The 23,468-nt window shown below is 46.7% G+C and overlaps 1 protein-coding gene across 1 annotated transcript in view; it reads right to left on the bottom strand.

Annotated features, from left to right (window-relative positions):
* Nucleotides 1-23,468, bottom strand: part of LOC137625825 (protein fuzzy homolog) — a 55,785-nt gene that overhangs the window by 6,940 nt on the left and 25,377 nt on the right. Inside the window, exons 5-7 of the mRNA XM_068356710.1 lie at nt 8,900-9,097; nt 8,122-8,327; nt 5,014-5,194 (exon numbers count right to left, since the gene is read on the bottom strand). Coding sequence (XP_068212811.1) covers nt 5,014-5,194; nt 8,122-8,327; nt 8,900-9,097 — 585 coding nt within the window. The remainder of the gene's footprint in view (nt 1-5,013; nt 5,195-8,121; nt 8,328-8,899; nt 9,098-23,468) is intronic.

Genomic DNA, 23,468 nt, shown 5'->3' with positions numbered 1-23,468 from the left:
AACAGTGGTAGCTTGTTCCGGTGGATTGCCACCTCAATGGACTTGGTTCTGTCCACGATGCATTCCTTTGAGAATGCTTCAAACTGGTCTTGGCCAATCTGCTTGGCGTTACGGACTGTTTCTATGACTGCAGGGTCTGCGATCTCCTTTGTGTCGAGCACCAGCAAGTCCTGACTGTCCTCCTCGAAAGGGTTGCCCAGCTCTTCAATGACGGCCACGAGTGAGCGCACATCTCTGGCAAAAGTGTTCTGCACACTTGGTGTCTCTTCGTGGTGACGTGTCTCCTCTTGATCGTGTGGATGCAGATTGAAGTCGTCAAATTCCACAATCACTCTAGCAACCTCCGGTCCGGCAACCATCCAGCGCCTCAGTGCAGTTGGATTGTCTGTGAGGCCGATGGCTCCTCCATCACCCTTGACATACGCGTTGTTCTGCTCATGTCCTTGGTCAAGAGGGATTGCTGAAAAGATCCTCTTGGTCTTCTGGACTGTGAAGTGTCCCTTGCTAAACTCTGTGAAGACATCTGGATGTTTGTTTGCCAGTTCTGCCATGTCCCGTAGATGCACTGGTATCCATCGGGCATAGTTCGTGTGGTCTAGTGCGAAGAACCACGGAGCCAGTTCTGTCAGAGCATCCACGTACATGCTAAAATTGGCTTCTCTCAGAGATCGCACATAGATCAGAGTGGACAGCTCCAGTGCCAAGACTGTTGACCAGTACTGAAACTGCGGATAACTCTGTTCTCTCTGACTGCACCAGTCTTCGAAGCTTTCAGGGTGCTCATCATCTTCTGTATTGGTGGTGCTGTACTTGTCATAGGCACGCCGTTGGAGATTATACAACGCAGCCGCTGTGACTTGGTGTGCTCTTCTGGTGCGTGTGACGTGAGCTGCTCGAAGAAATGAGTCTGCTATTCCTTCAGTTGTGATCTCTGCTTGTACCAGTGCTTGGGTCCACCCACTTCCCTGCAACCAGTCACCCAGGGTCTTCAGTGCCGTCATCTCAATATGCAACCCCCCAAACATCACCACCAGTTGGTCTTCTCCATATGTGTTTGGCCACTTCCACTGGATCTGTTTTGCTAGAGTGAATAGTGGCTGGTCGCAAGTCAGAACTGGAGTTTGGCCTGGGTTGAGATGTTTAACTGCACTCCTGACTACATCAATAGAGTGTCTGATCATTGCCACAGTGTGAGCACTCTCCTGGAACAAGGGAAGCAGGGACGTTGGTGTGATGACTGGTTGCTTTGGATCTTGGTGCCTTGCATGGTATGCAGCCCATGATGTGTTTTCACAGGCCTCAACATCATCTTTGAGAACACTTCTCGTGTTCTCCAGCCACATATACTCATCTTCTATGTGCTGCTCACAGTTGTGGCGTCTAAGAGAGGTCACAGAAGTAGCTGGGATCATTTGCCCTTTGACAGAAGAAGCAACAGGACGTACATCCGTGTAATATTCTGGTAGAGGCTCAACCGTCTTTGATCCAGTATCACGCCCAGTGAGAGCAATGCTACGATCCACTCCCTCATCTGCACACGTTGGGTGTTGAAAAAGCGAGATTCCTGTTCCATGGAATGAATTCTTGGCTGTGGTGGCACTTGGGTTGTGGTCAATGTTGTCCACAGCCGCAGTTGTGAACACATTGCTACGCAGGGTAGGCGGGCAGACCACTTCCTCTATGCGGTACAGCTGACACACGCTGTTTCCCATCTGGGCAGAAAGACGTAGGACTCTGTCATATGAGATGCTTAGGCCCAGAGAGAAGAGCTTGTCCACAAGTCCTCTCTTGCGTGTTTCAGCATACAGCATCAGCCCAACATAGGTTGGAAGAGGAGTTTCTTGAGACGTACTGTGTCTGACAGCTGGAGGCTCCTGTGTCTTGGTTGCTCCCTGCTTCCGACTTTGCTTGACACTGTTGAACTTGAGAAGCTGCGCAATGGAAAGAGCTGCTTGTGTTGAAGAGGAATGGCTTTGATTCTTGATGGTGGGGCCATCCAGCACCATATTTACCATTGCAACTAGTACGTTTGGCACAGAGTCCTCCTGACAGCCGCCCGGGAATGATCCACGGAATTGGTAAGTGTCTTCAAACATATATCGACGAACTATCTGTGCAGCACGCGCAAGGTGAACTGCCTCAGTGTCACAGTCTTGCTCGCAGGCTTTGCCTAGCGCTTCACCAATGTCTTCATCAAACGCTAGTAAAACATCTCGGCCTTTGCTGTGGGATCTCAGGCCTGGTATCTGGGCTAACAGGCGCTCTTTCAGCCTTGTGCTATTAACTTTCTGGCACAAAACAACCCCGAGCTGTTCCATTCTTGTTGTGTATAGCTTTACAAGTTCTGCGAGTCTGAAGACTGGGGTGGTGCCCTCTTCTAGGTGGGTTTCCTCGATATACAGGACCAGTTCAGCCAGTACGATTCTTGACATTACACCTTCATGGTCAGTTTTCTGCTCGGCTTCTACAGTGGTCTTTGCACGATAGTAAAGAGCCAACAAACACTTGGAATGGTACTTGGCCTCCAGAGCCACCATATCACCCATGCTGAGCCTGGCTATGAGTTCATTGTCCCCAACTTGCGCTGCACACTTCCGTACGCGTGTGTCCACCTGGAAGGTTGTTACTTCATGTAGGGTCTCTGTGCCAGACTTTCCACAGAAAAAGCAGGAGGTGCCGCTGGTAGTGGCTTCTGAAGAGTGTGTTCTGGCGCGCTTGGCCTGGACATTGTCAGTACTATCAAATGCTGAGCTGCTTGCGATGCGTCTCTTCTCTGCTCTTCGTAGCATTGTGTTATTGTATTTGAGCATACATGTTTTATGCCACTTGGCCTGGTGGGCAACCATTGTCGCCTCAACACCTTGTCCTTCATCTAGTCTCTGTAACTGAACAGTTCTTGGCAGTTCTCCGAGTTCATCAAATTTGACCAAGTTTGCAGCCATTGTCGTGTATCCACTCCCAGGGTCTCGGCGTTTAGACAGTACTGGGCAGACAAATGACTCTGTTGTCTCCTCTTGACATACAAGACACAGCTTCCAGTTTGTCTCAGGAGGTGTTGTGGGAGTACGTTGCTCAAAAGTATCGACCAGTTGGAACTTCTTTGCCATGGCTGCAGTCTGGAACAACGCGTCTCTGATGTCAGGTGGTGCTGCTGCTGCCTCACCTGCAAAGACACAAAACACCACCATGTTACCACAAGTTACTACTACAAGCACCATGACTATCAACACTATACTATTACAGCAGCCGCCGTCACTGCCACCAACGCTGCCGCTGCAAAGTAAAATTAATTTTCTTGTGAAATGGTAGCCAAATTATTTGGTAAGCACAGAAGTATGTGTAATTGTACAATACTTATCACCTCTAGCACACTTATCACCTTTAGCATCCACAAAAAGACAAATTATGGTACATATTCAATGACGCTAACGGTAAATAGCGGCCATTTTGAAAAATGGCCGCCAAATGTGCTACGGGGAGAATCTTGAATGCCTCCATATCCAAAATTGTTCAGAATGTATTAATCCACATGTGTGCCAATTTTGGTGCTTTTAGAACAATTTGAACAATTGGTTTCATATTTCTTACTATGCCGCTGGGCTACCATAAGAAATGACCCAACTTCCTTCACCTACATATAAAATTTCTCATCAATTGCCAATAAAAAGTAAACAAACAAAATAGCTTAAATTCTTTTGAGTTCTCTTACAACTTGGCTCAAAGAAATTTTATGCATTTGTACAGTCTTAACCCAATATTTTAATGCATAATATCAAGATGGAAATTGCAATAGGATACAACATGACATAAAATTGACAAAACATAAATCTAAAGTGCTGGGCACAAGTGAAAAAATAAAGACCAATTAGAATAGATCTATTGTAGAAAACATCTATCATACAAAAAAAAAAAAAAAAAACTTGAAAGGTGGCTTATTCCAATACCCACTAATGCACAAATCTCTCTCTCACATGCATACATGCATAAATTGAGATATCTTTGTATTCTCAAGTTTTGACTGCATATTAAAAAGATATTCTGGTAATAAATTCTATTAACTTAGTTTAACTATATCTATTTAACGCTGGTTAACATTCAATTTACATTATTTGGCAATGATGTATGTGAACACTTTCATAGTAGTAACGTAGGCCTTTCTAATGTTACCACATGCTAGAGATACTACTTTCCCAGACAAAGTAAGTTTATATAATTCTTAGACTCGTTACCACAGGCTAGATATGCTACTTTGCCAGACAAAGTAAGTTTATATACTTCTTAGTCACTTTCTATAAAATAAATTTTTGATCTTTTAAAACATTCTCAGTGTATTTGCAAATTAAGTGTGGTTGCATCACTACTAAAGCATGCTAGTTATATCATGATTTTTGTTTCCATAAAAAAATAATTACTATCCATAAAAAAAATGAAAATTTCTTAATATACCAACCTGTAAGATTAAATATTAGAACCTCCAAAAATTTCTTGGTTTATCTAAAATAACCTAAATTAATCACTCCAAACATATAGATCATAACATGTAGTTCTTCATGAGAAAAAACTTCTAGTCTTCATGGAACCCAAATTTAATCAAATATTTCCTCAATGACCACAGCTTATTTTGATATTTGCATTTACCTAAATTCCTATTTTTTCATAAATAACATTCCTTCCATTGAACTTGAAAGTTTTATTTTGAAAAACAAAATCTTAGTCATAACATACTCATTTATAGCAACAAATTTTCATAGTTCCTCGTGACCAAACTTCTAATCCTCACTGACCTGAGATTACTTGAATATTCCCTCATGGACCTCTGCTTACTTGAATATTCTTTTACCCATTTACCTAAATTCCTTTTTTTTCACAAATAACAATTTTTTAATAAAATCTTCAAGTTTATTTTACTACTCCAAACTATATGATTTATAACTGAACTAGAACTACTGGGCAACTACTCAAGTTATTTGGATACAAGATGTTTATCTTTTCTAAAAATTAAGGCATACATACCCCTGCTGGTATGTCATCTGGTGGCATCGCTGGAGGTTGTAGCAAAGGACCAACAAGACTCCTGTAGACTGACCGCAAAGCAGTAACTTTTTTTGTAATACTCAATGGCCTATTTCTTGACTCTTCATTCAAATGAACACAACTGACACACCTTTTATTATCATAATTGACTAGAAGTAGTCTGAAAAAACAAAAATTTCCATCATAAAAGAACATAAAATAATATGTAAATTTACAATATCTAATTTGTAGTTTCCAAATTTTTCACTTGCCAATATCTTATTTTATTCCAAATAATTAATTTTTGAGTTGATTGTATATTCCGGTTTCATATACAATATTCTGATATTTCAAATAGGGTATAAATATCTATATCCCAATTTCAAATTATGATTCACAGAAATAAAATCAAGAGTATCTTCATCAAAACAATAATAAACAATAATATTTAAAAATCAGAATATCACAAATTTTAAGTAATTTGTATTTTTCCTAACAGTACTTACTTCGAACTACTTTCTTAGGAGTATCTGGGATCTCCTCCCATCCGACCAGAGTTTTGTGTAGTTTACCCTACTCCCGTTTTCTGTGAGGGTCAACCTCAGGCGGCGTGATACGCGCCCTGAGGCTAACCCCGGGTCAGTGAGCATGCTTGCTTAGGTCTCGACCTCCAGTAAGTTCTTGGTAGCTTAGGTTCTTAAGAGGTCCAGTAAGGCACTCAGGGAAGGAAGGGTGGGCCATTACCCGAAAGTAGTTCGAGGTAAGTACTGTTAGGAAAAATACAAATTACTTAAAATTTGTGATTTGTTCCAACACGGAGTACTTACCTCGAACTACTTTCTTAGGAGACTTACACTTTAGGAGGTGGGAGTGGCCTTCTAGACCTAGAGACCGAGCTAAGCATAATCAGGCTTCCTCGGAGGAGGGTTCGGGCTCTTCTATCCTGTGATGGCTCCTGATGAGTCCTATCACTCTCCTGTATGCCAAGAACTCCGCTGTTGAGCCCTCCATGTTATCCTCCATGTCCTCCGTAGGGCGATCTGCTGCTCGGGACGGAGCCCCTCCGACGGGGGCCTCTGTATATGGCTCTGGACGAAAGACGGGCATTGCCGTAGCGGCGGGAGCCTCCGTCCTAGGTCTATCCTTCGTCGTGGAGGACCTGGCTTCCGTGGGCTTGCCCGACGGGGGAGCCGTCTCTCCTTCTCCTGACGTTGAAGAGTCACCTTGGAGGACGGGACGCGGCTGCCAGACTGAAGGGGCGACTCTCTCCGCTGGGCGGATTGAGCCGGAACCTTCGCGGCCTTACGCCTGTCCAATGGGGCCGGAAACGACGTGTCCCTCCGTCGGTTGAACCTGCCGCTGGATGTGAATCTCTCCGGAGTTCTGGATCTAGGGCGCCAACCTGAAGAACTCGGAACTGCTGAGAGCTCAACGAGCTTGCTACGCGGGATAACTACCCATTCTTCTCCAGATCTACTTCTTCTAAACTTCCTTCTGGGGGACCTGGAGCGTCTACACCCGTGGCGAGACCTGGAGCGTGAGCGGGAACGAGAGTGTCTCCTCCGGGACCTCTCACGACGTCTTCGGGACTTATTTCGGGCCTCGCCCTCCGAGGAACAGGAACCAGCTACGGCTGAAGAGTCTGACGACGCATCGTAACTCGTCGGCGGGGCGCGCGCGCGAAGAGCTGCTGGAGGTATAACTCGACGATCGGCGGAAGATGGGGGCTGTAGGAAGACGTCTGGTAAGGTAGTCGACGGCGCTGGAGGGGAGCGTGGGCGTTCTTCATTGGGGAACCAGGTTCCGAAGCCTTCCTCCATTCTCAACGGGGACCTGCAAGGCGTCCTCGGAGGTACCCACCCGAGGGAGTCTGATGGCGGTGAGTCGTCCTTCCTGACGGCGCTCTCGGCTGCAGAGGTACCTGAAAAGCACGCCCAAGAGGCGGGAGGAGAGGCAGGAACATTTTTACCCCACATAGGATCATCTGATGAGACATGCCCCGCAAGCATCAGGGCTCCGTCTTCTGAACACACACCCGTCCCTCCCTCAGGCCCCTCACTTGCCTGGAATGACGCCACTACCTCACTATCCTGCAATACAGACTCCTGGGGAAGGGCCGCCGGCTTCTTCCCTGCAACGGACTTACCTCGTCCCCTACTCTTGGTAGGGGAAGGTGGTAGGGAGGCTCGATCTGACGACACTCCTGGAGACGCAAGGGGAGAAGAGATGCTCGTCTTCTTCGGCGACCTCTTGGACTCATTCTTCTTCTTAGTGCCGAAGCGCACCCACTGCACTTTGTTCCACGACTCGCACTCTGGGCACGTGGCCGTAGGGGAACACACTCTGCCCCTACACGACGAACACAAGGAGTGCGGGTCCACCTCCGGTTTAGACAGGAAAGCACCACACGACTTTCCGGCCATAGGCCCAGGACAACGGCGGGGATGCTCCATGTCGCACTAGTAACACACCGCAAGACACAGGAACGCAAAGGGAAGGAACAAGGTACCACGTGGGACCGCGGAGACACAAAGGGAAAGGCACAAGAATACCACGTGGGGACCACGAGAGACACAAAGGGGGTCGGGGACACAAAGAGTCGCACTGGGATTAAGGAGAGCGTCAAGATGTTATCGCGACGCGACCAGAGAACTTACTGGAGGTCGAGCCCTAAGCAAGCATGCTCAGGGCGCGTATCACTCCGCCTGAGGTTGACCCTCACAGAAAACGGGAGTAGGGTAAACTACACAAAACTTTGGTCGGATGGGAGGAGATCCCAGATACTCCTAAGAAAGTAGTTCGAGGTAAGTACTCCGTGTTGGAACAAATAAGGGATTCAAACATGAAATAATTTTTCATATATAAAATGTTCTCCAGAGTCAATATAATTCATGGCTGCTTATGATGAAGCACAAGTTTACAATTTCAAGCTTTTCTAGCTTCTTCGTGTGGCTAACATATGAGTAATTTAGCTGGAGAACTGTTAACGTCCTTTAAAATTTGAAGATACTTTACTGTATAGTACTGTACTGTAAAAAGAAAGGACATATAAACCATCAATTACCAGAAATGACAAAGTGCAATAGCGACAAATAGTGTTATATTTACCCAATAACTGCATTATCCAACTGGGAGAGTATATGTGGTGTGATATTCCATGGTATTAGTGTTGATATGCTTTCAATAACTTGGTATGACGGAGCCCAAAAAGTTGATGCTGATCTCATCATTTCATTCAAGGTTGGAGTTGGCCCACATAACGTAAGAATAGATAGGTTTACAGTTAATCGTACCACTAGCATTCTAAAAGGCACCTGAAAAGAATGAAAAAACCTAATAAATGGGGTGATACCTCCAATACAAATATCATATGAACTAAAAACTAAATAAAAGAAACCTCAAAAAAGTCTGCCCTTCTTATCCATAGGCATTATGTTACAACTATTGCAAATGACAAGAAACTAGAAACTAGTTTAGAAAATGTATATTAAAGCAATAATCACAGAGTTTAACTAACAAGGCCTTAAGCAAAGCCTTGTTGAATGTACTGGAAATATCCAGAGATATAACATAAAACTCCTTCACAGGAAGAAGCTCAAAAGTTGAAAAAAAATGTCAAGAAGTAATTTGAAAGCAAGATATGGATACAAGACATTAATATGTTTAGTGAAATAGATAATGACCAACCTCAACTGTTTTACATATCTTTTTCTTTCCTTCATTTAAAATCAAGATATTTCAGATGAGATTTTAAATTTCCTATTAAACTTTCAAAAGGAAAACATTCCAAAGTCAAAGCAAGAACATGATCCAAACCCAACTAAATAAATATTTGCTGAAAAAATATTTTCACTTAAAAGAATTGGATCGTTTTGAAAATACTTACATTCGGACTTTTATTTGGGAGATATATTGGCATGTCTCTTGCTACTGTGCAAAGATTTGTAGCTACCAGAAGTGGCAATAAGACTAGTTCAATGTGGGATAAAGACCAGAAATTCTTGGTTCCACATAAAATTCTTCCTTGTAATAAAATGCACCCATATGTAGAATCTGCTGCCTCGCAAAACTTGTCTAACTCTGACTGAAAAGTAAAAAATATATCAAGTTAATACAAATTTCATAATAATGTATACCAAACAACATATTTACAATGAGAAATATCTACAGTGGACATAATAATTTTGTTTTTATTCATACTCCAATGTCTTGCTAGAGGTAGAGAAATGTCAAACATATCAAATATCAAGGAAGTTCCAACTTTACTTGTTACAAAGTTCTATTCCTTTACCTTATTTTTCTATTCCTTTACCTTATTTATCTGCAAAACAGAAGTCTTGAACAATCAAAGCAGTTTTGCACAGGAATATTTTCAAGTGTTAACAAATTAAAAGCTTGTATTCTCAATAAAACATGAATATAAAATCATTATATGAATTAAAATGACAAGATTCAGGCAATGGAATACCCTCTAAATGATGCACTGAAGAGAAGACAGAAGATGGCAGAGTAACAGAGACCAGAACAGCACCCTTGGTTTATGGAACAGGTATAATCAATGACACAACTAAGATAAAGACATGGCCAAAAATTAAAAAAACAGGAACAAACAAGATCCAGCCACTGTCACCAAAGGGCAAAGATTGCAAAGTTAAAGATAATATGGGATTGGCAGCCATCGCAAACCTCGCACAGATGAAGCCACAAGGATCATGGCCTCCAAACCCAAGATCAGTGCCTCAATTTAATACCCAACAGGATACTGTACATAATTCAGGCCGGGAGCAAAGATTGCACTTTCAATTAAACCTGATGTTTGAGGCATATTATAAATTTGCAACAAACAGGAGATTCTGCAAATGTGAAGGGATGGAAGTGGGTGATGCAGATGCTATAACATAAGTGCACTTGGACATTCAGAATAAAAGAACTGAAAAAAGATAAGGATAAAAATAAACTGAAATACTTCATATGCATATTACCAACAGTACAGTACTGTATGTGTATTGATATATTCAAGCTTTTCATAAATTCCATTCTGAAATGAGCAAATATGATAAATTGGGAAGTACAGTAATTTGTATTTTTCCGAATGATACAAACCTGTAGCTATTTATAGGGAATAATACCCCTATATATAGCGTTGGTTTGTATTTAGTGACGGAATAAATTGTGAACTAGTTAACAAAACGTTTGTTTTTTATTATATCAACATATTTGTAACATTCCTATTAAACGTTTCATTAAGTCAGGATATGATATTAGCAATACCGCTTTTTATTTCAGTTTTGTTCTATACAAATAGGCATGTATATTCTCATAGTATTGGTGTGCATATTCTAACATTAAAGAGGAATCATAAAATAATATCTTCAAAAAACTCTCAAGGGTTTGGTTGTGAAAATATACTTCAAAGCAATGACAATAAAATACCTAGTATAAAAGTAATGGCAAAGGATCACCATTGAAAAAATTTGCATTGTATTACAAGAAAGTTTAGTTTATGTTTACAATAAGGTATGTTTTAATTGCTAAAAACTAGCAAATACTGCCATAATCAAAAATGAAAGTGGCTATATTTTTGTAACCCTGTATATATTAATATTCTTGAATTAATTGCAATCTAATATATTGATTACATGCAAAAATCTTATCAAAGTTCTTTCTTTTATACATATACAGTATCCTGTACATGCTACATGTTTTCAATAGTTGAGTCAGGGGAGTGGGAAGGAGGGTCATCACTAGAATGTTAGATAGCAGAGGAAAAAAAGGGGTTTTGACAAAGGAATAATATATTTTTGGGGAGGTGCTATGTAGTCTCCAAGGACTTTTCTGTAAAAGACTAAGACAAGGAATCCAATACGACATAAATAACAAAGAATTGTCTCCCCGCTTTAGGGTCAGTGTAATAAAGCGCATAGCACAGACTAAACTTGTATTAAAGAGACCTTTGAATTCAGACACTATTAAACTCGACAATGATGAAAATCCTTTTATGGGTGATGTCATTACATTATCACTGCATGGACAAAAGAACCAACGTTGCAATTGGAAACAATTATAGTAGCATATCAGCTTGCGTCCAACCGCCATCATCTATTTCGTCATTCTAGGGAAAACAATATGGTCTAGTGAAGCAAGGAAAAGAAATTTAAATAACAGAAACCAGTATTTCCTCTATTTGCAATACTGTATTAGTATTACGTAATATAAGTTTAAATCTCGAGCAAAAATGCTGAAAATTGAGTAACTAAGTGTTTTTAATTTTGATTTGTTCAGCGTTTCTAGCCATTATCCCCGGCTTCTTATAAACATGGATGGGTTTTATTTGTTCACCCTTCCAGTGCTTTTTTATTTTTATCAAAAAGTCTGAAAGCAATAGGAATGAATATACAGTCATGTATTGCATTTCTTGCAAGATTTTCCAATGTACAGTATTTTCTTCTTTACAGACAACTGTAGGCCAAATATTTTTGATAGGAGTTGAAAGTAGGAGAGAGGAACATTGTCAGCTGACAAATGAGAATGAATGACTGGTTACGTCAGACTAGCCTACTAGTAAAAACCGGATTTAGAAGCGAAGCGAAAAATATATTTTTGGGTGAGATGGCCATGTCGTCCTGATGGAAGGTTCCTATTGGTAGCTTTCTAAGGGATATTTGGCTAGAGTGATATTCCCAGAGAATTGACCTTTAGGTCTCCAGAATTCTAACTCCTGGCGCAAATATCCTTAAAATTTCTCTTAGATATCGCATAAAATCAGGGGACGTATATCTTGATACTGTATGACACATAGCAATCTTCACCCCGAATAGCGTTTTCGTTTTGAGGGGGAAGAGTGGCGAAAATAATAGATTTTTTCGCTTCGCTTCAAAAATCAAAAATTTTAAGTAATTTGTATTTTTCCTAACAGTACTTACCTCGAACTACTTTCTTAGGAGTATCTAGGATCTCCTCCCAACCGACCAGAATTTTGTTTAGTTTACCCTACTCCCGTTTTCTATGCGGAGTAACCTCTGGCGGAGTGATAGGCACTACGAGGCGACCCCAGATCAGAGAGCATGCTTGCTCAGGTCTCGATCTCCAGTAAGTTTTGACAGCTAGGTTTCTATGAAGTCCTGCAAGGCACTCGGGGTAGGATGGGTGGGCCATAACCCGAAAGTAGTTCGAGGTAAGTACTGTTAGGAAAAATACAAATTACTTAAAATTTGTGATTTGTTCCAACACGGAGTACTTACCTCAAACTACTTTCTTAGGAGACTTATACCTTAGGAGGTGGGAGTGTCTTTCCGGACCTAGAGACCGTGATGAGGATAGAAGAGGAACCTAAATAGGAGACTAGGTTCTGCTGACCCCCAGGAAAACACGAGAAAAAAGGGAAAACTACGCAAAAAACTCTCTTAGTGTCTAAGTAACTCACCTCTGCAAAAATCCTTGGAGACTCGTTCTTCTATTGACAGTGTATCCCATGGCAGTTCGGGGATTTTTGGGGTCATTTCGGGGAAGGTAATAGGGTAGAAAGAAAGGGGGGTAAGGAAGGAACCTGTGTCTCTTGGACTTACCGCCGGCGGCTTCCACCGGGGCTACACCTTTAAATCGTTTGGAGCGCGGAAATGACGGGACCGAGCGAGAACCCGTCCAGGGACTTCCTCGAACAGTCTTTTAAGTAGTGAGCCATAAAGGTAGACTGACTAGACCATGTACCTGCCCTCAGGATTTGGCCCACTGCCATGTTCTTCTCAAAGGCCAACGAAGTACTTAGACCTCTAATGTCGTGGGGTCTGGGCTCTCCTGGAAGGGGGACCCCTGCACTACTGTAGGCTCTGATGATCACATGCCGGAGCCAGAAGGAGATCGTATTTTTGGAGACTGGCTTCTTTACCAGTCCCGAGGAGACGAACAGACTCTTGGTTTCGGGGCGAAGTCTGGGTGTCCTCTCTAAGTACTTCCGTACCGCCCTGACAGGGCACAGAAGCAAGTCCCTCGGGTTGCCCGAACGAGGGATTGCTGGCACTGAGAATCCTTCAAACTTGGGGTCCTAAAACGCTGGATTCTGATTCTTGGCCACGAGGGAGGGTACGAACGTGAAGGTAGCTTCACGCCAGCCCTTTGAGTGTGATACCTCGTACGATAGTCCATGAATCTCACCTACACGTTTTGCTGATGCCAGAGCTAACAGAAAAGCTGTCTTGAGGGTGAGTTCTCTGTCAAAGATGTCCTTGAGGGGCTCGAAGGGAGGTTCTGAAAGCATCTTCAGGACTCTAGCCACGTCCCACTGGGGCACCCTAACGGCCTGCGGGGGGCACGATTGCTCGAAGCTCTTGATGAGCATCGGGATATGTCTGGAGGCATCTAGGTGGATGCCCTTCAGGAGGAAGACTTGGTCCAGGGCTGCCCGGACTCCTTTGATGGCTGGGATGGACATGCTTACCTCATCCCTGAGATAGACCAAGAAGTCTGCTATCTCAGGGATGGAGGCCTGTAACGGCCTGATGTTCTTCGAGGCGCACCACTTAGTGAAGGTAGCCCATTTTGCCTGGTATACCGCGGTTGACGAACGTCTCAGGTACCCTGACATCCTTGTTGCCGTCCTCGACGAATATCCTTCCTTCCTCAGGACACGCTCGATAACCTCCACGCGTGAAGGCAGAGGGACCGAGGGTTTTCGCGGAACCTTTGAAAGTGAGGTTGCCGGAGAAGGTCTGGTCTGTCCAAAAGGGGCCAAGGTGGGAGGCGCGCCAGTTCCTTTAGATCCGCGAACCACTCTCTCTCCGGCCACCAGGGCGCTACCAAAGTCATCCATAGGTTGTCCGCTCGCCTCACCCTGTTGAGGACTTGTCTGACCATCCCGAAGGGAGGCAAGGCGTAAACGTCGAGGTTGTCCCAAGGGTGTTGGAAGGCGTCCTCAAATACCGCCTCTGGATCCGGCACAGGAGAACAAAACACGGGGAGCTGTAACGTTCAGTCTCGTGGCGAAGAGGTCTATCACCGGCGAGCCTCACTTCAAAATGAGAGTCTTGGCCACTTCCGGGTGCAGGGACCACTCGGACCCTACCACTTGACCCATTCTGCTGAGGTCGTCGGCCAGGATGTTTCTTTTCCCCGGAATGAACCTGGTTGAGATCTTGATCTGTTCTACTTCGGCCCATTCTAGTAACTCCATCGTGAGACTGCACAGTTCCTTCGACTTCAGTCCTCCTTGCTTCTTTACGTAGGCTACCACCGTGGCATTGTCTCACATCAACGCCACGATGTTTCCCCAGAGCAGATGGACGAACTCTAGGCACGCCCTTTGCACAGCCATCACTTCTAGCATGTTTATGTGCAGGTTCCTCTCCTCATCTACCCATCTTGCTCTTGCTGTCTTGTCGAGGAGATGGGCACCCCAACCCTCCTTGGATGCGTCCGTGAACAGAAGTATCTCCGGAGGGTCGGCTGCGAAGTGCATTCCTTTGAGGGTGTTCGATCTGACATGTAACACTCCAGGACTTCCTTCGTCTCCGGGGACACCGGGCCTACCTTGTGCAGGGAGTCTCTCTGGTTCCAGAGCTCCTTCAGGTTCCACTGTACTCCCCTGAGCTTGAGCCTCCCCTGGGGGACTAACTTCTCCAATGACACAAGGTGGCCTATCAGTCTTTCCCAGTCCTTGGCCCTCCTGGGCTGGCCCGACAGGAAGGGCCGGAGGATCTGATCTAGGTTGTCCAGTCTCTCCGCGGAGGGGAAGGCTCTCGCAACTGGGAGTCTAGGACCATTACGAGGTAGTTCATCCTGGTGGAGGGTATCAGTTGGGACTTCTCCAGGTTGACGACGATACCCAAGACGTTGCAGAACTGCAGGAGCTTCGCGCCTTGCTCCCTCAGTACTTCCCCTGAGGCTGAAAGTAACAACCAGTCGTCCAGGTACCAAATCAGGCGGATGCCCTGTTCGTGTGCCCAGGCTGAGACTGTTGCGAAGATCCTCGTGAAGACCTGAGGGGCTGTCGACAGACCGAAGCAGAGGGTCTTGAACTGCAACGTTTAGGTACCCCATTTTACCCTTAGGTACTTCCTGCTGGAGGGATGGACAGGGATTTGAAAGTATGCGTCCTTGAGGTCTATGGACATCATGAAGTCCTCCTCCCTCAAGGCCGCTAGAACCGACTTCGGAGTGTCCATCTTGAAGTCGGTCTTGCACACGAATTTGTTGAGGGCTGAGAGGTCTATGACTGGTCTCCAGCCCCCTGTCGCTTTCTCCACCAGGAAGAGTCTACTGTAGAACCCTGGACCTGGGTTCTTGACTGGTTCTACTGGCCCTTTCGCCAGCATTGCCGAGACTTCCTCCTGCAGCGCCGCCATTCTCAAGGGGTCTTTGTGTGCCAACCACTCCGCCTGTAGATCTGGTATCAGAGGTGGGGGGTCCGCCAGGAAGGGCAACCTGTACCCTTCCTTTAGTACTGCTACGGTCCACGGATCCGCTCCGTGGACTCGCCATGCTTGCCAAGAACGTTTGAGGCATCCCCCCACCTGAGGCTTTGGCAGGAGTAGGGGGCCTCTCACCCTACCTTCTTCGAGAAGCGCGGCCTGAACGCCCTCATCTGGAGGCCGAATAAGAAGGCCTGAAGGCTGACTGTGGAGTCGGCGCTCCTCTACGGGGGGGCTGCGAAGATTGGGGCCAGGCCGTAGCAGGGGCGTCTCTCCTGAGCTGGCTAGGCGAGGCGCAGGGAGGGAGCGAGACGTCGGAAGATGGCCTTCTATGGGCAGGTCTTCTTGTTGGAGGGGGTCTGGGCTCTCCTGCATCCTTCAGCTTCCTGACCCTCTCTACTGTCTCCTCCACTGCCTTCAGGGGGAACACTGAGTTGCCCCACAGGGGTAGGTTCCTAAGGGCCCTCGCTTCTCTGTCCGGAAGTCTCCTGACAAGCTTGCTGAGCACGGTGTCCCTATTCCGCAGCACCAAATTGGCAGCCTGTGAGAGGGACTGGTAAGACAGGAACTTGAGGGCCTTCCCCACCCCCCCCCGGAGTTAATCAGCTCCTTCAGCAAAGCCTGGTTCTCCGGAAACCACGAGGTCGTGCGAAGCCTGAAAGCCCACCAGTGGCAGGCCCACCAATCTAGCCACGACAATACGTAGACTAGGTCCATGGCTAAGTCTTCCATCATGGAGGTCTCCGAAGGGGAGAAGAAAACTGGGGCGGTGGTAGCTCTTTCTTCTGCGGCCCCCTGGCCTAGGATGGCGACTGCTGGCTCTACCGTGCAGGGACCCGCGCGGCGCCCTTCGGGAAGGTAGAAACGCTTCTGGGTCTTGAGACCCTGGAGAAGCTTGGAGGCGCTCCGACTCTTGGGGGCTTCTGCGTGGCTGGCCACTATCCTGTCTATGTGAGCCATGCCCAGCCTAGCGTCTCTAGCCAAGGGAAGAGCTAGTGAGGGCCTCTACTGCACGGGTGCATCGACCAGCCTGCTGAGGCCCAAAAGCCAGTCTTCATCTGTGGAGGGCCTAGGCTCATCCAGTCTGTGATGACGTCTATTGAGGCCTATAACTCTCCTGTAGGCCGAGACTTCTACGCCGTCTTCTATACCCTCCGTCAGATGTTCCTCTGCTTGTGAAGGGGCACCTCCGACGGAGGGTGCCGCTTGGGGAGGAGGCATCTTCCTGGCGCGGTCTACTCTCGGCGGTTTTGGATGGAGGACGAGCATCGCCGTTGAGACGGAGGGCTCCGTTCTGGGCTTGTCTCTACCTACGGAGGTCCTGGCTGCTGCGGGCTTGCCCGTGGATGGAAGATGTCTCTCACGTTCCGGTCGACTCGTCGAAGACTGGGACGTGGCTGCCAGACCGAAGGGGCGACTCTCTCCGCTGGGCAGATGGAGTTGGAACCTTCGCGGACTTATGCCTGTCCCCTGGGGCCTGAAGTGACGACTCTCTCCGACGTTCGTACCTGCTGCTGGGGACGTACTTAGCTGGCAAACGAGCTCTTGGGAGCCAGCCAGAGGTCCCGGGACCGCTGAAGCTACCAGGAGTTGGCTACGTGGGATGGCGACACGCACCCATTCCTCCCTCGGGGAGCAGCTTCTCTTGTACTTCCTCCTGGGGGATCTAGCGCGCTTCCTGGCGTGGCGAGATCTGGAACGGGAACGTGACCTCCTGCGGGACCTATCTCGCCATCTTCTATGGTCCCTCGGGGCTCCGTCCTCCGAGGAGTAGGAGTATGACTCAACCGAGGAGCCCGAAGACTTGTAGGACCGCACTAAAGGTTCTGAGTCGTGTTTCGTTGCTGATGGTTCCACGCGTCGATTGGCCGGCGACGAAGGCTCCAGGAAGATGGACGGGAGCGTTGCTGAAGGCGCTGGTGGAGACTGCGGCAACTCCTTGCTGGGGAACCAGGTCTCGAACTCTTCTTCCAGCCTCATGGGTGATCTGAAGGGCGTCTTCGGCGGCACCCACGCGAGGGGATCCGACGGCGGCGGTTCCTCCTTCTCGACATATCCCTCGGCTGTAGACGTACCTGAAACACAGGCCCATGAGGCGGGAGAAGAGGCTGCAGCAGCCTTTCCCCACATAGGATCGTCAGAAGAGACGGGCCCTGCTGGCACCAGGACCCCGTCCTCCGAACACACTCCCGTCCCTCCCTCAGGGCCCCCTCTTGCCTGGATCGACAACACAACCCCACTATCAGGAATTTCAGACTCCTGGGGAAGAGCAATGAGCCTCTTCCCCGCAACTGACTTACCTCGTCCCCTACTCTGGGTAGGGGAAGGCGGCTGGAAACTCTATCCGACGAAGCGCCTGGCGAAGCAAGAGGCGAAGAGACGCTTGGTTTCCTAGGCGATCTCCTGGAAGCTTTCTTCTTCTTGGTGCCATATCGCACCCACTGCACCTCGTTCCAGGACTCGCACTCCGAACACGTGGCCATAGGGGAACAAACACTGTTCCTACACGAAGAACACAAGGAGTGCGGGTTGACTTCAGGCTTCGAGAGGAAGACGCCACACGATTTACCGGCCATAGGCCCAGGGCAACGACGGGGATGCTCCATCACGCATTAGCAATACACCGCGAGACACAGGAACACAGAGGAAAAAGGATAAGGAAGAGCACAATGGGACCACGTGGGAACCGCGTGGGACACAAAGGGTCGCACTGGGTAAGGAGAGCGCGTCAGGATATCGCGACGCGACCAGAAAACTTACTGGAGATCGAGACCTAAGCAAGCATGCTCTCTGACCCGGGGTCGCCTCGTGGTGCGTATCACTCCGCCAGAGGTTACCCCGCATAGAAAACGGGAGTAGGGTAAACTACACAAAATTCTGGTCGGTTGGGAGGAGATTCCAGATACTCCTAAGAAAGTAGTTTGAGGTAAGTACTCCGTGTTGGAACAATCCGTTTTTGGGGCTCAAGCCAAGTCGTCTTGATGGAAGTGTACCAGAGAATTACTAGAAAGTATTGTATCTGTGGATTTGTATAAGTGCTTTCTAACCTTGGGACAATTTTATATGGTCATACAGGCCATTAAGAAATATGACAATACCGTTATACGTTATTACCTCTAATCATGGAACAATGTTAGGGCTTTCTGACCCCTGCAGGGAAGTGTCGTGCTAGACAGTAAAGAGTGTCTCAAGGTTTGTATATTGTAGGAACAAGTATAAGTATCACTCAGAATTATTTGTTTCATTTATTCCAGAAATATAAGGTTTACTTAGGAAATTAAGTAAAGAACTCTGGCTATCTTTTATTTTGCTACTTACAGGGCGAAATAAGACGCAATTACGCTTTTAGTCCTTTATTTATTAACAAGTGTAAATAAAAATAGAATCATACATGTAACAGTTACAAATAAAGTTTTTCTACCTGAAAGGGAATAAAAGGTTAATGCTACCATAATAATTGAAAAATTAGGAAAATTTATCAATATAATTTCAGTAAATGTTGGATTCTATCAAAACCGTGTACTACTGTATGTACACGCGGCACAAGTGTTATCTGTATAATTCTTCACCTGAAAATTTGAACAGTCCTAGTGTCACCTTGGTGACACTCATATAAAAGATATTGCACTGTAGGTGTCAACACCTTTTCACCCGAAATGAGAGTCCCAATCAATTCACTGTTCATCGCAGCACTAGACGACAGGTTTTAGTACACTACCTGCCGCCACCACATAATGCTTCAATTCGTGCACTTGTTTCGCATAATGTTTGTAAAACACTCTGGATGACTTCCATCCAGTATATAAGCGAAGACGGTCGAAGTCCATATACTGAAAGAAGTTCAGTGAAGAAGCAATTTTTCTTGGACCATGACCTGCGGGTGTACAGTCAGGATCCGCTCTGCGAATAAAGTAGGTGAGCTTCGCCCTCAGTTGTTTTAGGGATAAGTTTGATCCTGAGGTTTCTCGTTTGAAGAGCTGTCCTCCCCTGAAGTCTGAAGTTCTTCGAAGATAGACCTTTAGACATTCTACTGGACACAGAGAGACATCTTCCTTCAGAGGACAGATTCTCCAGGGACCCCCATCTCTTAGTGGGTAGCTCATTCTTGGCGAGAAAGGTAGGATCAGGAAAGAGATTCAGTTCTCCCACTTCTGTGAACTGAATGTGGCCCTCATCTCTTGATAGGGCTACTATTTCACTAACTCTAGCCCCTGAGGTTAAAGCGAACAGGAAAATAACTTTTTGAGTAAGATCCTTGAGAACAATTTTCATTGTTCAAGGTTGAGGCAAAATGTAAGACTTAGTCCAAAGACCATGAAATGGGCTTCGGAGGTGCTGCAGGTCTAAGTCTAGCACATGATTTCGGGATCTTGTTAAAGAATTCGTTTGTCAGGTCCACTTGGAAAGCATATAGAAGAGGTCTAGTCAATGCTGACTTACATGTCGTTATCGTGTTGGCCTTGTTCATGAAGGTGGATGAAGGAGGACAGGCCAAATTCTATTGAGACTTCCTTTGGGTTTTTTGCTTTGACAAAAGCGACCCACTTCTTCCAAGACGATTCATATTGTCTTCTCGTTGGCTTTGACTTGTATTCTTCTAGGAAGTCTATACTGCTTTTTGAGATCCAAAATCTTTTCTCAACTGCTAAGGTGAGAAAATCATGAGATGAAGGTTTTGGGTTCTCTGTGATGAAGCGAAGACAGTCGACTTCTGAACCAGTTGAGATGACCAGGGTTCGGTAGAGGGACCAGCCTCAGCTTCAGTTCCATTACCAGAGGGAACCAGTTGCTCTTGGGCCACTTGAGGGCTACTAAAGCTGCTGTTCCCTTGAAGGATCTCAGCTTGTTAAGGACCTTCAGAAGGAGATTGGTCAGAGGGAACAAGTAAATCCTGGTCCATTCGTTCCAGTCGAGGGACATGGCGTCCATCGCCTCCGCTAGAGGGTCCTCGTATGGGGCTACATATCGAGGTAGTTTCTTGTTGTCGCTCGCCACGAAGAGATCGATCTGCAGTCCCGGGACTTGTTCCAATATGAAGGAGAATGAGTCTGCATCTAGAGATCATTCTGACTCTATCGGCTTTAGCCTGGATAGAGCGTCCGCCGTCACACTGCGGAACCCTTGTAGGTGGACTGTTGATAAGTGCCATCTCTTCTTTTTCGATAAAAGAAAGCTGGCTAGCATGACATGGTTGATGTAGGGCGATATCGAGCCTTGTCGATTCAGACATTTCACTATCACTTCGCTGTCCGAGATCAGCCTGATGTGGGCTGATCTGCGAGGGGAGAGTTTTCTCAATGACAAGAGGACTGCCATAGCCTCCAGAATATTGATGTGGAAGGTCTTGAACAGGGAATACCAAGTCCCTTGGACTTTCCTTTGGTGAGAGTGACCTCCCCATCCTTCCATCGAGGCATCCGTATGAATGGTTACTGATGGTAGAGGTGGTAGTAAGGGCACAGTCCTCGTTAAGCTTTTGACCTTCGACCACGGCTTGAGAAATGATCGCAGTAAGGCCGGTATCGGTCTTTGTAGATCTCTTCGAGTGTTCGATGCGTATCTTCTCCAGACTCCTGACGCATCTTTTAACTGGGCTCTTAGCACTGGGTCTGTTACTGCTGCAAACTGGAGAGAGCCCAGTACTCTTTCCTGTAGGCGTCTTGAGATCCTGTCGGATTTCAGTAGTCTCTTGACAGACCCCGCAATCTCTCTCTTCCCTGGGGGAATGGAGAGACGGTGTGACTTCAAGTTCCAATGGATTCCCAGCCATTGAAATTCCTGAGCTGGAGAGTGTCAAGACTTCTTGAAGTTGATCTTGAATCCTAGATGTTCCAAGAACTAAATCGCCTTATTGGATGCTTGCAGACAAGCCGTCCTGGATGCTGCCCACACCAGCCAGTCGTCCAGGTACGCTGCTGCCTGAACACCTTCTAGGCATAGTTGTTGAACGACTGCGTCTGTAAGTTTCGTGAAGATCCTTGGGGCTATGTTTAGACCGATAGGCATGGTTCTGAAGACATACATTTTCTTCTGTAGCTTGAATCCTAGGTAGGAGGAGAGGGGGCGGCTGACTGGGAGGTGCCAGTAAGCATCTGCCAGGTCTATTGAGACTGTGTACGCCCCTTTTGGTAACAGGGTCCTTATGTGCTGAAGGGTTAACATCCTGAACTTGCTGTTCTCGATGAACTTGTTGAGTGGCGACAAGTCCAGAATGACTCTGAGTTTGTCTGAGTCCTTCTTGGGAACACAAAACAGCCTTCCCTGGAATTTGATGGACTTTGCTCTTCTTATAACCCGTTTGCTCAAAAGTTCTAGGGTATATTCTTCCAATGAGGGGGTCGAGTGCTGGAAGAATTGAGGAAATGATGATGGAAGCTTGTTCCACCTCCAACCTAGTCCCTTCTTGATTAGGCTGTGGGCCCAAGGATCGAAGGTCCAACGATCCTGAAAGTGTTGGAGCCTCCCTCCTACCTGAAGCATCTCATTGCTTCGATTGTCCGGAGGGTTTACCTCCCCTACCTCGTGAGAGGTGTCTTGAGGAGCACCGTCGGGAGCCTCTACCTTTGGGATGAAAGGTAGTGGTTTACCTCTCAAACCCAGGGTTGAATGCTGGTGACTTGGCAACCAGCTGCTGAGGCACCACTTGGAATGTGGTTTGTGGTTGAGCAACCACTTCGGGCACCGCAGTCATGGTGAGTGTGGAATGTTGTTGGGCAGGCCGAGAGGGTAGTCTGGGTTTCTTAGTCTTCCTCTAAGGTTGGGGACCCGCATCTGTGGAAAACTTCCGCTCTGATGAGATGCCCCACTTAGGAGTAGGTTCCTATTCTAAGTGGCGGCTCTATCAATTACCTCCTTGACCACTTCATTTGGGAAGAGGTCTTTACCCCAGATATTGGAAGATATCCGTTTCCTGGGTTCGTGTTTTATTGTTGCTGCAGCAAACACGAACTCCCTGCAGGCTCTCCTAGCCTTCATAAAGACGTACAGGTCCTTTACTAAGGTGGCCATGTGCATTTTGGCCATGACCATGAGCATGTCTGGGGTGCTTCTCAGACCAGCACTCATCTCAATGCAGTTCTGTAGGGATAAGGATGTCGCCAGTCTCTCCTTGGTCTCTTGCTCCCTACGCAAGAGAAAGTCTGACAGTTTCGGGAGATTCTCGCTGAACTGTCGTCCCGCGATATCTACATCCAACTTCCCTACTGAGAAGGTTAGGTGGACTTCTTTCCATTCCTTATCCTCCATGGGCAGGGCTAACGACAGAGGCCTACACTCCTCTAGTGCAGGGCATGGTTTGCCTGCCTCCACTGCCTTGTTAATAGCTTTAAAAGCCTTTGACGTAAAGGGAAAGGCTATGGAAGCAGGAGCAAGAAAGGTAGGGTGCGTCTTGCTCAAGGCGGACACTTTCGAGTTCGTGTAACCCACCTTCTTCAGACTGCTCGACAAGAGAGCCTGTGCCTTGTCATGGTAAAAAACCATGACCTCCTTCGGTTCCGTCTCCTCTTTCCACGTTGGCTCCTGCTTCAGTCGAATGAAACATTCAGGGTAAGCGTTGAAGCTTGGCCAGAACTGGATGTCACCTAGGAGGATGGCTCCCATCTTCTCCGAGATGTAAAGTTTGCTGTTAGTAATCGACATGAACTCCGCAGGGATTGGTTTCGGAGCAGGATGGGAGGTCTTGGACCCTGGGTCGCTTGTATGACCCTCGGGAGACGGTGTCTCTCGAGTTTCGCTTCCCGTGTTTCGCCTTGCTTGCGAATGCTCTCCATTAAAGCTGTCAGATGGGCCAGTGCCTGGCTCATGTTCAATGGAGGGGTGGAAGCAGATGATGTCGAGGGTAATGGCTCTGGTGCCGGCACAGACGGAAGGGACTCCAACTCAAACACTTCTTCTTCTTCCGGAGGCAGAGTAGACTCCTCCTCGGGATCGTCCTTCAGTAGATCCTTTTCAGTATCCATGGACACTTCAGACATCCTTTCCTCCTGGTGGATGTCCATGCCTTGTAACGCCTCACTGACATCCGTCTCGATGGCAATCTGGACGCACGGAGGT

This window comes from Palaemon carinicauda, chromosome 33, assembly GCF_036898095.1.
Source record: "Palaemon carinicauda isolate YSFRI2023 chromosome 33, ASM3689809v2, whole genome shotgun sequence".
NCBI classification, from domain to species: Eukaryota; Metazoa; Arthropoda; class Malacostraca; order Decapoda; family Palaemonidae; genus Palaemon; species Palaemon carinicauda.
This window is presented reverse-complemented; position numbering and strand designations above follow the sequence as displayed.